Source organism: Staurois parvus, unplaced genomic scaffold (assembly GCF_062004578.1).
Source record: "Staurois parvus isolate SC_StPar_1 unplaced genomic scaffold, SC_StPar_1.0 ptg002822l, whole genome shotgun sequence".
In the NCBI taxonomy this organism is placed as follows: Eukaryota; Metazoa; Chordata; class Amphibia; order Anura; family Ranidae; genus Staurois; species Staurois parvus.
Window position 1 is genome coordinate 11,549 of NW_028320618.1, and position 17,012 is coordinate 28,560.

At 49.3% G+C, this 17,012-nt stretch overlaps 1 protein-coding gene across 1 annotated transcript; it reads right to left on the bottom strand.

Annotated features, from left to right (window-relative positions):
- Window positions 1–601: 601 nt before the first annotated feature.
- Window positions 602–16,498, bottom strand: LOC149429077 (serum response factor-like; the record flags this gene model as incomplete). The annotated part of the gene is made up of 3 exons (XM_089666756.1): window positions 16,340–16,498; window positions 12,273–12,718; window positions 602–868 (listed from the first exon to the last, which is right to left on the bottom strand). Coding segments are annotated over exons 2-3 (699 nt in total), but the record flags the coding sequence as incomplete, so codon positions are not given.
- Window positions 16,499–17,012: the final 514 nt, after the last annotated feature.

Consider the following 17,012-nt stretch of genomic DNA (forward strand, 5'->3'; position numbering starts at 1 on the left):
CAATGGAGCAGAGGGAACCTATGCAACACACGGGGCTGATATCAGTAAGCCCCCATAGTGTGAAGCCATTCCCAACAAACAGATGAAACTGGTGGCATTTACGGCCAAACTGCAAGGGCCTTGTAACACAGGCATCAATGGAAGCTGGAAGGCAGCAAACGTGTTTCAGGGGCTCCATCCCCTTTTCAAGCTTGACAAAAAAGGGGACGAGGGCCCTGAAACAGGTTGCCCACCCACTTCCACTGATGCCTGTGTTGTGAGGTGCATGAAAGGTGGCCGTAAATGCCACCAGTTTCATCGGTTCGGCAGGTCCGGCTCAATACCACGGAGGTTTACTGATCTCAGCCCTGATGTCACTTTGTAACTGGCCAAAAAGTACAGGGAGGGAAAACACTTGAACGCAGACAAGTGCAAGTGTGCCATGCTTTGTAATAAAGTGCTCTTTTGATCCTTGCACCCATACTACTTTCAGAAGAAAAAGGAATTGTATGAATAAGAATTGTAATTGCACAAATAAAAGTAAAACCAAAAAATCCTACATGACTGACAAGTAATATTGAGTGTGTGAACCCCAATGCCTGCCATACTGTACACAGCTCACCTTCGTCTCCCCGCTGCTGTCAGACTCAGACACCTGGTAGGTGAGGTCAGTCTCCTCAAAGCCTGTAGCACTCATTCGCTGGTCGGTGGAGGGGTCGGAGCGTGGAGGAGAGTCCGGAGAGTTTAAACAAGTCTGTATTAAAGCCTTCCCGGTCTCACTTGTTATCATTGGCTGAAGTTTCCTGGTGGCGAAGGTATACACGTGTCCAGTCTCACTGGCGACCAGCAGCAGGACCTGCGTCCCAGTCAGTGTAGACAGCTCGTAAGCCTAGAAGGAAGAAGACCAACAAAATTCAGACTTTATAAAAGACAGAAGGGCATGAAAAGTTACTGAATACAGGAACCCACAATCACTCACAGAACATGACCTGTAATTATTATTATTATACAGTATTTATAAAGCGTCAATAGTTCGCTCAGCGCTGTACATTACAGAGGGGGACAGAACATGTGACAGAACAATACCAATACAATGCAAAACATGAGGGGATTGAGGGCCCTGCTCTTTCGAGCTTACAATCTAGGAGGGAGGGGATGGTGGCACAGGAGGAGATAGCTGTGGGGGATGGGGTGGTAGGAAGAGTGGAGGAGGTCGGCAAGTTAGCAGGGGGTGGGGTAGGCTTCCCTGAAGAGATGGGTTTTCAGGGTGCGTCTAAAGGAGAGGAGAGTAGGTGATAATCTGATGGGTTGGGGCTGGGAGTTCCAGAGGATGGGTGACACCCTGGAGAAGTCCTGGAGGCGGGCATGGGAGGAGGAGACCAGGGAACTAGAGAGAAGGAGGTCTTGTGATTAAAGCTTGCCTTTATCCCAATGCAGAACACAGTCATCAAACACTGAGGTATAACAGCTGATATGGAGATGGTCAGCGGCAGACAGAATCAGCAAAGCTTAACCCACATCAACTAATCAGGGTGCTTTATAAAAGCAGAAACATGATCAGATGTGATTGGTTAGCACCCTCTGATCTGTATATAGTGTTAAAAGGGTTAGTTTACCTTAACCCTAGGTTCACACTTATGCGGCCACGTTTTGCTCAGGCACAAGAGTCCATTCATTGGACTCCCATGCCCGTGACATGCAGGGAAAGAAGTCCCTGCACTACTTTGGAAGATGCATCAGAGGTTCTCAGTACGGTTGCATTTCCCAGTGTGGTTGGCATGCCATTAGAATAGCACCCGCCCACGGGTCAGCAATTCTGTGCAGGTGGTGCGGCTGCATGGATTTTCATGTAGATGCGCAGCGGCACCACCCGCACAGATGTGAAAAGGGGGTTACAGAAAAATGTAAAAATGTGAAAACCAGGCATGTAAAAAAAGTCACACAAAAATTATTTAATCATTCAAGGAATGGACGAATGTCATTTGCAAATAGTCTGCTTTTAAGGTTAGATTTTAAAAATAATTGCAATTTTTGAATGAACCACATACACTGGGCAAAAACTTATTTGAGCGAGAAAAGTTTACCTCACTCCCCCTGCGAATTTTCCAGTCACTGCTGTTGAAAATGCACATCGATTTGACACGAACAATAAGGAAATCAGACTTATTACTGAAACAAAAATCTAAAAAACGTGTATAGCCAGCTTTACTGTCGACTGGGGGGGAGGGGGGGGGAGAGAATTAAAAAAAAAAAAAAAAAAAAAAAAAAATCAGTAAGCCAACCACACAGGCAGCAAAATTACATATCTGGGGGAGTGGTCTACAGCAACTACGTACAGAACAGGGTGGATAAAAATCAATGATTTAAAAAAACACAAAAAAACTTTTTATTTAAATCCGTTTTTAAATAAAATGCTTTTTGAGGAAATATATTACCATCCAAAGGTTATTCCATCATGAAATAAAGATTAGTTTTTTAATTATGTAGAATAAGGCTGTATATGTTTAATTTTTTTGGTAAATAAATTCCATGAATCCATTCACAATGTCGCTCTCCAGAGGTTTTTGTAAGATTATTGGGCAGTTTCTCTGCCTACAAGATATTATCACAGATGTTGGTTTACTTTTGCAGTTCTCAAAACTGAATTTGACTCAGCGGAGATCACATGCCTCTTCTTCACAGCAAAAATGTTATAACATGAACAGAGTTAAGAAAAAGACCTTCATCCTAACTTCTACAAACCTATGAATACAGAATCAACCCCTTCAGTGCTAAGGTTCAAGAAGTTCAGTGAATAGAAACAATATTTTTCTGATTTTTTGGAGTGGAATAGATCTGCACAAGAAGAAAGTGAAACTAAGTGTGAGGAGGAAGGGGCTGACAGTCTAATGCAGGCCATAGATCGGCCGGTTTTTGTGGCAATTATGTGAGAAGGAGGAGGATGAAGATGAAGGAGGAGGAGGATGAAGAAGAAGAGGAGGAGGATGAAGAAGAAGAGGAGGAGGATGAAGAAGAAGAGGAGGAGGATGAAGATGAAGAGGAGGAGGATGAAGATGAAGAGGAGGAGGATGAAGATGAAGAATTCCAGTCCGTCAAAAAGTGTCCCTGCAGAGAGCTCCGCTATTTCTTTGACAGTGCTTTGATATTTATAGTGGTTGCAACAATGTATCTATTTGTTTCCAAATAAAACCATCTGTATCCGAACACAGATAGATACATTGTTGCAGACACTATAAACATCAAAGAACTGTCAAAGAAATAGCGGAGCTCTCTGCAGGGACACTTTTTGCCGGCTGTAGACGGGATGAAAATCAGCCGATTTTTTTACCATTCCTGGTAACGTCGGCTGCTTGAACGACCGATTTTTCGTGTTTTTTTTTTTAAGAAAAATTGGCCAGTTTTCTCCCCATCTATGGCCTGCATAAGTTTCTTAAAATATATAAATTTTGTTTAGCCAAATTAGTTAACAAACATGGATGTTTAAGCAAATCACATATGCTGGAATGTGATGGTTTCAGTTGAATAAATCTATTTAAATTGTTATTATTAAGGTAATGATTATTTTTCTCCTTCCTAAGTACAACAGAAAAGTTGTCCAAACCATCTGTATGCAGCATCCCCCCCAACCCCCCCAATACTCACCCTGGCCCCCTCTAGATCAACTGATGTGCACTGGAGTCTCGGCTATCTCGGGACTCCCTTTCCTCACTGTATGAGACAGAAGGATCCCACTGTTGTCAATCACAGCCAGTGAGAAGAGAGCGGGTGGGGGTGAGCCGCAGCTCCGTGTGTGAATGGATACACGGAGCAGTGGGTGCCCCTATAGAAAGCTGCTGGCTGTAGGGGCATTCAACAGGAGGGAGGGGCCAGGAGTGCCAACGGGGGACCCAAGAAAAGAATAGGAGGATCCAGGCTGCTCTGTGCAAAACCACTAAACACAGCAGATAAGTATGATGTGTAAAAAAACAAAAAAAGCCTTTAGAATAACGAATTGTAATCCTTTTGCTGCCAGCATTAGTAAATAGATAGGAAGGTAGATTATTTTTACTTGTAATATTTTTTTTTAAATATTTGTACAGTTTCTAGTCTAGGCCAAAATTATGTCATACATCCCAGGAGTCTTCATGGCATTTTTTCCCCCCCTTTCATCTGGAGAGGGGGGGGGGGGGGGTAGAGGCAGCTTTCTCAGCTTAGCCCACACTCCTGCCTGCATGCTTGAGCTAAGGGCAGATGGATTCCAGGAAGTAAATGCTACTAGGGATGCACCGAAATTTCGGCCACCAAAACATATCGGCCGAAAATAGCTGTGTCGGCATTCTGCCGATAGTAAAAATTAAGCCGATACAGGGGACTGTGTGTACTGCAGATGTGGGGGGGAAGAGAAGAAGAAAAACAGGAGAGGAGCAGTATATACTGCGACAGGCTGTCACTATGGGGTTTATTTACTAAAGCTGGAGAGTCCAAAATCAGACTCCCTTCTGCATAGAAACCAATCAGCTTCCAGGTTTCATTGCCAAAGCTTCATTGAACAAGTTGAGGTTAGAAGCTGATTGGTTTCTAGGCAGAAGGGAGTCTGATTTTGGACTCTCCAGCTTTAGTAAATAAACCCCTATATGTCAGTGCCAGTTTTTAAATGTAATTTCAGGCTTTTTTTTTTTCTTCACTATAGCTCAGAGAATTAGTGGTCACTTCCCACCCAGCTAAAAGAAACAAAGTTTATTTTCGTTAAAAAAATGTTTCCTTTCATTTTTTTTTTTCCCCAGATAACAGAAACAATGTTTCCTTCAACTCCGGGGAAAGTAACAGCTAATTCTGTGAGCTATAGTGAAGAAAAAAGAAAAAAAAAAGTTGCATTTAAAAATCGGCACTGACATAGTGACAGCCAGTGAGGGAGCCTCTCTGTATACACTGCTCCTCTCCTGTCCCCTACAAAGAGGACCTGTCACATAGCCACTTCTCAACAAAAAGCATGGAGACTTGGATGGATGAGGGAGTTTGCTTTGAATACTGAAAATGAACTAAATCATGTTTTCAGTCTGTGGTGCTCAGATGCAGTTTAGTTGAACTTTATTAATCCTCCAAATTGAGCAAGTGAGCCCCCACTAAGTTGCTGGGCAGACCCTTGGCACGGGAACCGGCAGCAATCACCACTACGGTGTTTTCAGGTTCCACAGGGATTGTCGTCCAGGTATACATACTTCTTGTTCCAAGCAGGACCAATGTAATTATGTAAAAACTCCATCCCTAAATTTCGGCAGCAAAATTTTCAAAAAGTTACCGCATACAGCCATTATAATGAAATCACCGACGTGGAGTGTGATGAACGCACCAGAGGAGGTTTCTCAGCAACGGCACCTACAGCGCTCTCAAAGTATTCAGACCCCCTTCACTTTTTTCAATGTTTTGTTGCAGCCCCGATACTACAGTTGGTACATTTATTTTCCCTCATTAATCTACACTCAGCATCCCATAATGACAAAGTGAAAACAGAATTTTAGAAGTGTTTGCAAATGTATGAAAAAGGAAAAACTGAAATGTCACATTGGCAAAAGTATTCGGATCCTTCGCAACACTTGAAATTTAGCTCTGGAGGCTCCCGATTGTCTTAAACGTTGCTGAGAGGTTTCTACACCTTGATTGGAATCCACCTGGGGTGAATGAACCCCTTCACGCCGGATCATCCCGGCATGAAGAGGAGTTCCTTTGCTGGGAGGTGGGCGGAACGGGGCGGGGCTTAGCGTCATGTGGCCGCCGTGACGTCACGACTGGTCACATGATCAGGAAAGGTCCCAATCGAAAGAGCGGACCGGGACCTTTCCGTGAGTACCGCACATGTGTGCTGGGAGCACGCGCTCTCAGCACATATGTTTTTGTTACATGAACGCAAATGTGCGGCCGCTCGGGGACTAGGCCCAGACGCCGGGAGGTCGCACATTTGGGGTTAAATTGATTGGACAGGATTTGGATAGGCACACACCTCTCTATAAAAGGCCTCACAGCTGACAATGCAGTCTGTATCAGAGCTATGCGGTCAAAAAGGAACTGCCAGCAGAGCTCAGAGACAGGATTATTGCAAGGCACAGATCCGGGGGAGGCAAAAAAAAAAAAAAAAAAAAAAGAAGAAAGGGGGAGAGTACAGTGGTCTCCACAATACTCAAATGGACGTATGGCACAGCCAGTACTCTTCCAACAGCTGGTCGCCCGGCCAAACTGAGCAATCGGGGGGAGAAAGGCATTAGTAAGAGGTGACCAAGAACCCGATTGGTAACAGACTGAGCTCCAGAGATCCTGTATGGAGATTAGGGGCGCACTGAAATTTCAGTGGCCGAAAAAACCCCTAATCGGCCGTTGGTCGATATAAAAATAAGCACCGATACAGGTGCCAAAAATAACCCCGCCCCCTCGTCGCTGTCGCCACCACTCGCTTGTTCTCAGCCTTACTTGGGAAACCACCGAACGACCCCGATGCTGGGCATAGAGATAACTGGAGGAAAGATGGCCTCCAATCATCTCTATGCCCTTGGAGGACCAGGGCGATGTCACTTCCTGTTCCAATGCCTTGTAAACAAGGCCATTTTTTTATTTTTTTTTTATTTTTAAAAGCACTGGATTAATGCTTTACATTGTAGAGGAGAGATGTGGGGTCTTATTGACCCCATATCTCTCCATAAAGACCTGTCACTAACTTTTTCTATTACAGTAGTGGTGAATGTGGGCGGCACAGTGGCTTAGTGGTTAGCATTTCTGCCTTGCACTAATTGGCTCATGGGTTCAATTCCCAACCATGGCGCCTCCTGCATGGAGTTTGCATGTTCTCCGTGTTCGCGTGGGTTTCCTCCGGGTACTCCGGTTTCCTCCCACACTCCAAAGACATGCTGGTAGATTAATTGGCTCCTGTCTAAATTGTCCTAGTTTCATCCCTGGCCATGTGGGATCTCCTGCATGGTGGGGGTTGGGGAAAGACCTGGCAACCTACCCTGTAAAATATTTGCTAAGAGAATTCATGGAAAAAGTCGCTTACGAGTGACGGTCCATGCAATCGCCAAGGGTCGGATACGACTGAATGGATAGCTAGAGTGGTGAATACATACGTAGGCTACGTCCACATATGTAAACGGTGTTCAAACCACACGTGTGAAGTATCGCCACGAACGTCGGAGCAAGAGCAATAAATCTAGCCTAGACGACCTCTGTAACTTTACACTGGTAACATGTAGACACTTTTAAAGCGTCACCCATGGAGATTTATACGTACTGTAGTTTGATGCCATTCCATGAGCGTGTGCAATTGTAACGACGTGTTGGGCATTTACTCGCCGTATCATCATCTTTCATATTTTACAAAACAATTGGGGTATATATTGTGGGGGGGTTTGTAGCCTCCCTAGCGGTCTGATTATGTCCATATTTCTGTGCTCAAAGCGGAACATTTTTTTGTATGGAAATATGTTTTTTTTATTGTAGGCTGTAATTTTTTTTTAGGAATAACTCACTGAAATCTGTCCGAACAAGAGTCTAGTAAACATCCCGGGGAGGATAAAATTTGAAACACGAAATCATAAATTAGAATTTAATAATCATAAAAAATAATAAAATTTAATTCAATAATATAATCAATTCAAACCAAAAACACTGAAATGTGAAATAGAGCGCCAAGTTCGCACATCGCTGAGCAAAGTCGCAGAATCGTTTTCAGTGTCTGATGAGGAATTTCCCCCACGAATCATTATCACTCAATTCTGCAAGTGGTTCTGATTTACTATCGCTGTTCTCTAGCCGGTCTAAAACCGCGTCTGACCTAAAGGGACGCTTTTTGGACGCCATGGACGTTTCTCAGTTTCCAGGCAGAAAGAACAGTAAAAATGCAGGCAGGGCGCCAGACAAAGCACTCGGGACAAAATGTATGTGAAATGGTTTGATACAGGAATGTTATACTATGTGATTTTAGTGTATTTAGTGAATGTCACTTTTACAATTTTCAAATTTCCCGCCAGTTCCATCCCCCGTACGTCCCGACGTCGCAGGGGACGGAATCCAGAAGACAGATGCCGGTATCGGCCGGAGGACATTGCTGGGGACACTGCAGGGGGGACATCGCGGGAGCGCAGGACAAGGTAAGTGCAGAAGAGATCCCGGAGCAACGCTGCAGAGTATTCCCGAGTGTAGCTCGGGGGGGGGGGGTTACCGCTTGTGGTGCTGAAACTTTACCCCGAGATACACTCGGCAATACCGCCAGGGAATTTAATCATAAAACATATTTTTTTTTTTCAAAAAATCCATTTCAGTTTTCGGCCAAGTGCATTCTGAGTTTTTGGTTTTGGCACCAGAATTTTCGTTTCGGTGCACCACTAATGGAGATGGGACAATGTTCCAGGACAACCAACACTGCAGCTCTCCACTCATCCGGGCTGTATGGCAGAGTGGCTAGATGGAAGCCTCTCCTCACTGCAAAACACATGAAAGCCCACTTGGAGCATGCGGGAAAAAAAAAAAAAAGCACCCAAAAGGACTCTCAGACGGAGGAACAAGATTCTCTGGTCTGATGAAACCAAGATTGAAGTGTTTGGCCTCAATTCTAAACGTTATGTCTGGAGGAAACCTAGCACCACTCATCACCTGTCCAATACCATCCCAACAGTGAAGCATGGTGGCAAAGGTTGTGGCATCATAACCAAAAAGACGCAAAGCTGTAATTGCTGCCAAAGGCGCTTCAACAAAGTACGGGGTAAAGGCTCTGAATACTTATGGCAATGTGTGAATTGAAAAGAAATAACTGTTTGGTGGTCGCGACCGCGATGGATAGGCTTCTGGTCTAGGGTTTTTGGTTTGCTACAAACGCTATTCCATATTACGGTCCGTAGGGATGCAAGGGAGGCCCTTCTGCATTGTCCAATTTTGGGTATATCTAGGTCGCAGCAGAAATTGGCATCCTACCCATTTATTTCGGCCAAACATGCTACATCTCAAGCTTGGGAGGACCCCTTCAGTTGTCTTCCAGGGAATGAAGACCCAGATGAATGCTATGTTGATTAATGAACAGATGTCATTCTTCATGATTCTCATCCGAGATTCCTTAAGGTTTGGGAACCTTGGATACGTTATTCCTTGCCATCCCTGCCTCCTACTAGTTATGGCCTTTTCTAGTCGTTGCCTGTGCTAGCCTTGGATCCATGATTCTTCTAGTTTCACTTTCCTCCATATTTTCTTTTTTTTTTGTTTTATGTTCTTTATTCTTTCCTCTAATCTTTTTTCTTTTTCCGGTGCTATGTTGGATTACTGCTGCTATTATTTGGTTCGGCTTTTTGCCGTCCCTCAATGTCATTTGTCATTGGACATTTTGTAATTTGGCTAATACAAGTCAGCAGGATGAACCTGTTTGTGTGTTATTGTTCTGCTCTGCCCCTGCGTGGGGGTATCTTGAGCTTGTTATGTTCTTAAAACAAAAAACTTTATTAATAAAAATATTGAAACAGAAAAAGAATTAACTGAAATGTCACATTGCCATAAGTATTCAGACCCCATTCACCATTTTCAGTGTTATGTTGCAGCCTGATACAGTTGTTTAAAATCATTTATTTGCTCAAAATTACTCTCGGTACCCCGTAATGAAAGTGAAAACGGAATTTTAGAAACGTCTGACCTATCAGTTATTTCTTTTTATTAAATTTAGAAATTTCTAAAATTCAGTTTTCAAAATAAATAACTGAAATGTCAGATATTTCTAAAATTCCGTTTTCACTTTGTGGGTACTGAGAATAGATTAATGAGCAAATAAATGAATTTAAACAACTGTATCAAGCTGCAACAACACTGAAGACGTGAACGTGGGTCTGAATACTTTATGAATGCACTGTAGAAAAAAAAAAAAAAAAAAAAAAAAAAAAAAAAAAAAAAAAAGGACAAAGCTTACACTAGAGCAGACTGCACCTTCACTTGACTTGTGAACCCCAAAACCACCCATGGGCAACTGCTCTTATGGGGCACCTCATATTTATACAGCGAGTCTAGCAATGTGACTGCTGGATAGACAGGACCCTTCATACACACAACTTGGAGTTTATGTTCTGTGTTAGCAGGGCCCATCCCCCCCTACAGCTGTTATCACCTTCATGCCCTAAAACATCTGTTTCTTGTCTGCCCACTGAAGGGGGTCTCTGCAACCCCCCTGAGAAAGGAAAGGACAGCCGCCCTTGGCTACAGCCCCCAACCCCCCCCCCCCCATCCAAAGCAGAACAAACAGCTGAATAATCCCTCTACAGAAACATACCAGGTGCAGAAAGTGTACAGCAAAGCGGGATTGCCACAAGCAGATCATGGGCAAACCAACCGGAAAAACAAACGGTGTAAACCCCGAAACTCCTGATAGGAACCTCAAGGACAGAAATCTGCTGTTTCTGATTTACAGAAGGGGAGTCTGGAGCAGACCGAGCGCAACTCACAGATCTCGGCCCTCCGTCCTGGGCGTGATAGACCAGGGAGCCTAGAGCAGGACTAAGCAAATAAAAAAAAAAAAAAAAAAAAACAGATCACAGATCTCGGCCCTTTGTTCTGGGGGTCATAGCAGACCAGGGCAGAGACCCACCAGACACAGGACAAGCGTCACACAAGACTGCAGAAAGCGAGCCTGGAGAAGAATGGAGCAAAAATCACCTTCACAGATCTCAGCCCTCTGTCCTGGGCATGATAGACCAGAACTGAGCAAAAATCACCTTCACAGATTTCGGCCCTTTTGTCCTGGGCGTGATAGACCCGGGCACGGGGCAAACACCACGCAAGACTGAAGCGCAGAAAGCGAGCCTGGAGCAAAAAACAAAACAAAACAAAAAAAAATAAAAAATCCACCTTCACAGATCTCGGCCCTCTGTCCTGGGCATGCTAGACCGGGGCACACGCCACACAAGACTGCAGCGCAAAAAGCGAGCCTGCAGCAGAACCGAGCAGCAAAAAAAACAAAATAAAAAAAATCACCTTCGCAGATCTCGGCCCTCTGTCCTGGGGGTCATAGCAGACCAGGGCAGAGACACACCAGACATGGGGCAAGCGCTACACAAGACTGCAGAGCAGAAAGCGAGCTCGCAGCAGAGCCAAGCAAAAATCACCTTCACAGATCTCAGCCCTCTGTCCTGGGCGTGCTAGACAGAACTGAGCAAAAATCACCTTCACAGATCTCGGCCCTCTGTCCTGGGCGTGATAGACCCGGGCACGGGGCAAACGCCACACAAGACTGCAGCGCAAAAAGCGAGCCTGCGGCAGAACCGAGCAAAAATCACCTTCACAGATCTCGGCCCTCTGTCATGGGCGTGAGACCAGGCAACAGACCCACCGGGCACGGGGCAAGCGCCACACAAGACTGCAGAGCAGAAAGCAAGCCTGGAGGAGAACAGAGCAAAAATCACCTAAACAGATCTCAGCCCTCTGCCCTCGGGGTCATAGCAGACCAGGGCAGAGACCCACCAGAGACAGAGCAAGCCACGCACAGCATGAAGCCACAGAACATGCAGCACCTCTGAAAAACGCGTTCACAACTTTATCCCCAGACTCACTGGGTGGATTATTAAAACTGGCACAAACATGGAGCAACCAACAAGGAAACCCAACAATTCCGATAGCCGTGCTACACACAGAACATACCCGTCTGACCTCTGACCCCACCACTGAGCCTACAGCACCAGACCACAATACTGTGCTGGCTGCTGCGGTAAACCTCAAGATACTATCATATGTAACCCCACCACTGATCTTACCTGTAAGTAGTCATGACACCCCCATACTACGAGATGAGACATGAGGAGCTCCAAATGACAACCCCATACTACGAGATGAGACATGAGGAGCTCCAAATGACAACCCCATACTACGAGATGAGACATGAGGAGCTCCAAATGACACCCCCATACTACGAGATGAGACATCAGGAGCTCCAAATGACACCCCCATACTACGAGATGAGACATCAGGAGCTCCAAATGACACCCCCATACTACGAGATGAGACATCAGGAGCTCCAAATGACAACCCCATACTACGAGATGAGACATGAGGAGCTCCAAATGACAACCCCATACTACGAGATGAGACATCAGGAGCTCCAAATGACAACCCCATACTACGAGATGAGACATCAGGAGCTCCAAATGACAACCCCATACTACGAGATGAGACATCAGATGCTCCAAAACTCACATCTAGAGGTTTAGTTGACTGAACACCATAATCTTCTCCATGTACAAAACATGAGCGCCACAGAACTCCCACACTCCATCCATTCCATACTCCACACCCTTCCCCCTCACCTTCTTCATGATGCCAGTCTTCCTCTTGCTGAAGGTGGTGTACCTCCTCAGCTTGTTGTCAATGAACTCCATCTTGATCTTCACCCTGCCCCGGGTCTTCTTGCCAGGCTTGGCCCCTGACACCCCCGATACCCCTGGGTATCCTCCAGCAGTTGCTACTCCTGCTCCTCCGGGTCCCACTGGATCAGGAAGCTCCAGCTCAGCTAGTCCTCTCTTCACCCCTCGGGCTGGGGTGTCATCCTCCTCCGCAGAGTCAGAGGTGGCTTCACTACCGCTGTACATGGCTGAGCCGGCTCCTGGAGAAACCTCGTACCGAGGCCGACCGCCCCTCCCTGGAGAGCTTCCGTTCCCTGGCCGGCTACGAGACAACGATAATCCGGGGTTGCGGCCTACACCGTTCCCGGGAGAGGAGCCGGCCTGGGTGGGCAACATTTCCACCCGTCACCCTAAAAGCATAGAAGGAATGGACAAAGTTATTGATACTACTAAACCAGACCGGCACACACCCTCCCCCCACCATTCTCAGTGTACACTATACTACCCACCGAACCACCCTCTACTACCCATCATTCCACTGTATACTACCCACCGAACCACCCTATACTACCCATCATTCCACTGTATACTACCCACCGAACCACCCACCATTCCACTGTATACTACCCAACGAACCACCCACCATTCCACTGTATACTACCCAACGAACCACCCACCATTCCACTGTATACTACCCAACGAACCACCCACCATTCCACTGTATACTACCCACCAAAAGCACCCTATACTACCCATCATTCCACTGTACACTACCCACCGAACCACCCTATACTACCCACCATTTCACTGTATACTACCCACCAAAGCACCCTCTACTACCCACCATTCCACTGTATACTACCCACCAAACCACCCTATACTACCCATCATTCCACTGTATACTACCCACCATTCCACTGTATACTACCCACCGAACCACCCTCTACTACCCATCAATCCACTGTATACTACCCACCATTTCACTGTATATTACCCACGAACAAGCCTCTACTACCCATCATTCCACTGTATACTACCCACCAAAGGACCCTCTACTACCCATCATTCCACTGTATACTACCCACTGACTAGCAATCTACTCCCCACTATAGGTACTCCCAACCGTATATACCTACCCACCATATGCACCCCTCAACGTATTGACCTCCCCAATATATAATATACACACACACACCCTCACCATATATACCTCCACAACATAGGTACCCCTCACTGTACATACACCCCCCCCCAACGGTAAATACCCTGCCATAGGTACCCCTTGCTGTCCATACCTCCCCACTATGTAGAGCCCTCATCATACATATACCACTGTACATACCTCCACAGTAAATAGCACCCCACTATCTGTTCCCTTATACTGTATATTCCTCCTTTCTACTATGTGCACCCCCCCATGTGTATTGTATACCCCGGTCCCCTCACCCACCTCTCCCCCTGGTATACCCCAGATCCCCTCACCTTCTAAACCCCGGGTATATCCTGGGCCCCTCGCCCACCTCTTTCCCCAGCATACCTCAGACCCCTCACCCTCTTCTCCTCCTGGTAAATATCACTCCACTATCTGTCCCCTTACACTGTATATAACTACCCTTTGCTATGTGCAGCCCCCCCTCCTCGTGTGTATTGTATATTCCAGTCCCCTCACCTACTTCTCAACCCGTTATACCCCGGACCCATCACCCTCTTCTGCTCCCCCACCTCTCCCCCCTGGGACACACTGGCCCCCTCACCCACCTCTCTCCCAGTACACCCCGGCTCCCACACCCTCTTCTCCTTCCCCAGTAAAGCCCATTGCCCTCTCCCCATAGTCCTCTACTCCCCTGTTATACCCAGGTCCCCCCACCCTCCTCCGGTACGCCCAGGTCCCCTCACCCTCCTCCCCAACCTGGTATACCCCAGGTCCCCTCACCCTCCTCCCCAACCTGGTATACCCCAGGTCCCCTCATCCTCTTCCCCCCCCCCCCCACATATCCTGGGTTTGCTCACCCTCTTCTCCCCCAGTATACCCTAGTCCCCCCCACCTGCCTACCTCTCCCTGGTACGCCCTGGGTGCCCTCACCCTCTACTCCTCCCCCAGTATAGCCCAGTGGCCTCTCCCTCCGGGTCCTCTCACCCACCTCCCCAGTACACCCTGGTCCCCTCACCCTCATCTCCTGCCCCCAGTATATCCCGGTCCCTTCACCCTCCCCCTCCTCTCCCTGTTATACCCCAGACCCATAACCCTCTTCTCCTCCCCACGGTACACACCGACCGCCTCAACCAACTCCCCCCCCCCCCCCACACACCGACCGCCTCACCCACCTCCCCCCCCCCCCCACGGTACACACAGACCCCCTCACCCACCTCCCCCTCCATGGTACACAGACCCCCTCACACCCCTCCCACGGTACACACAGACCCCCTCACCCACCTCCCCCCCCTCCCACGGTACACACAGACCCCCTCACCCACCTCCCCCCCTCCCACGGTACACACAGACCCCCTCACCCACCTCCCCCCCTCCCACGGTACACACAGACCCCCTCACCCCCCTCCCCCCCTCCCACGGTACACAGACCCCCTCACCCACCTGCCCCTCCCACAGTACACACCGACCCCCTCACCCACCTTCCCCCCCCAAGGTACACACCAGCCCCCTCACTCCCCCCCCACCCGGTACATACCAGCCCCCTCACGCACCTTTCCTCCCCCCCCCCAGTACACCGCAGCCCACTCACACACCTCCCCCCCCTTATACACACCAGCCCCCCCACACCCACCTCTTTCTCTGGTACACACCAGCCCCCTCACCCCCAGTACACAGCAGCCCCCTCACCCACCTCTCCCTCCTTCTCTGGTACACCCCGGTCCCCTCCCCCCCCTGGTAATACACCCCAGGTCCCCTCATCCTCTTACCCTCCCCTGATGTATCCTGGGTTTGCTCACCCTCTTCTCCTACAGAATACCCCAGTCCCCCACCTACCTCTCCTCGGTATATCCTGGGTGCCCTCACCCTCTACCCCCCATGTCTCCTCACCGGTACCCCCATCACCCTCCTCCCCGCTACACCCCTCGGGTCCCCTCACCCTCCTCCCCCGTACACCCCCCACCCGGGTCCCCTCACCCTCCTCCCCGGTACACCCCCCACCCACCCTCCTCCTCGGTAGTACACCCCCCGGGTCCCCTCACCCTCCTCCCCGGTGTACACCCCGCGGGTCCCCTCACCCTCCTCCCCGGTGGTACACCCCTCACCCTCCTCCCCGGTGGTACACCCCGCGGGTCCCCTTACCCTCCTCCCCGGTAAACCCCCCCGGGTCCCCTCACCCTCCTCCCCGGTAAACCCCCCCGGGTCCCCTTACCCTCCTCCCCGTAGTACACCCCTCACCCTCCTCCCCGGTGGTACACCCCCCGGGTTCCCTCCCCCTCCTCCCCGTAGTACACCCCTCACCCTCCTCCCCGGTAGTACACCCCCTGGGTTCCCTCCCCCTCCTCCCCGGTAAACTCTCCCCCCCCCCCCCCCGGTAGTACACCCCCCGGGTCCCCTTACTCTCCTCCCCGGTAGTACACCCCCCGGGTTCCCTCCCCCTCCTCCCCGTAGTACACCCCTCACCCTCCTCCCCGGTAGTACACCCCCCGGGTCCCCTTACTCTCCTCCCCGGTAGTACACCCCCCCTCCTCCCCGGTAGTACACCCCCCGGGTCCCCTTACTCTCCTCCCCGGTAGTACACCCCCCCTCCTCCCCGGTAGTACACCCCTCGGGTCCCCTCACCCTCCTCCCCGGTACACCCCCCGGGTCCTCTAACCCTCCTCCCCGGTACAACCGTCACCCACCTCTCTCCAGTACACCCCCCGGGTTCCCTCACCCTCCTTCCCCCCAGTACAGTCCGGCTCCTCAGCCTCTTCTGTCCCCCTCCCCCCCGCGGTATGCCCCGGTCCCCTCACCCACTTCTCTGCCCCCACCCCCCCTCACCGTACACCCCTAGTCTCCTCATCCCCCTCCCCCGGTTCACCCCCCCCGGTCCTCTCACCCTCCTCACTGGGTTCTCTCTCCCGGCCTCCTCTGTGGCGTCTCTCAGCCGCCCTGCGCCTCTGGCTCTCCCGGCTTCCCCGCGCACACCTCCCAGTAGCCAATCACAGGCCGAGCCGCCTCACTCCCACTCAACGTAAGGCAGTTGACAGAGAACCCATCCGCGGCCGCCCGGCACTAGTTCCCCCCTATGTCCAGGCAGCGCAGCGCGGAGGAATATACAGAGAGGTGGCTGAGGACTATTTTCAGCCATATAAAGCGAGGAGATCTTTCCTTATATGGAAAAGACTGTCCATATATGGTGAGTCACCGCGCGGGGCGCTGATTGGCTGCGGCCGGGAAGACAGCAAGGCGCCCATTGGGAGGGCCGACGGAGGGGCGGTGCTTGATATGTCACGTATGATGTCAGCGAGACTTGACACTGAACCCAGAACCTACAGAGAAGTAAATAGTCCCCGACAGTGCAACCGGCACCGATTACACAGATTTCTGCACCTACCATACACAGTGCAACCGGCACCGATTACGCTGATATCTGCACCTACCATACACAGTGCAACCGGCACCGATTACACTGATACTGCACCTACCATACACAGTGCAACCGGCACCGATTACACTGATATCTGCACCTACCATACACAGTGCAACCGGCACCGATTACACTGATATCT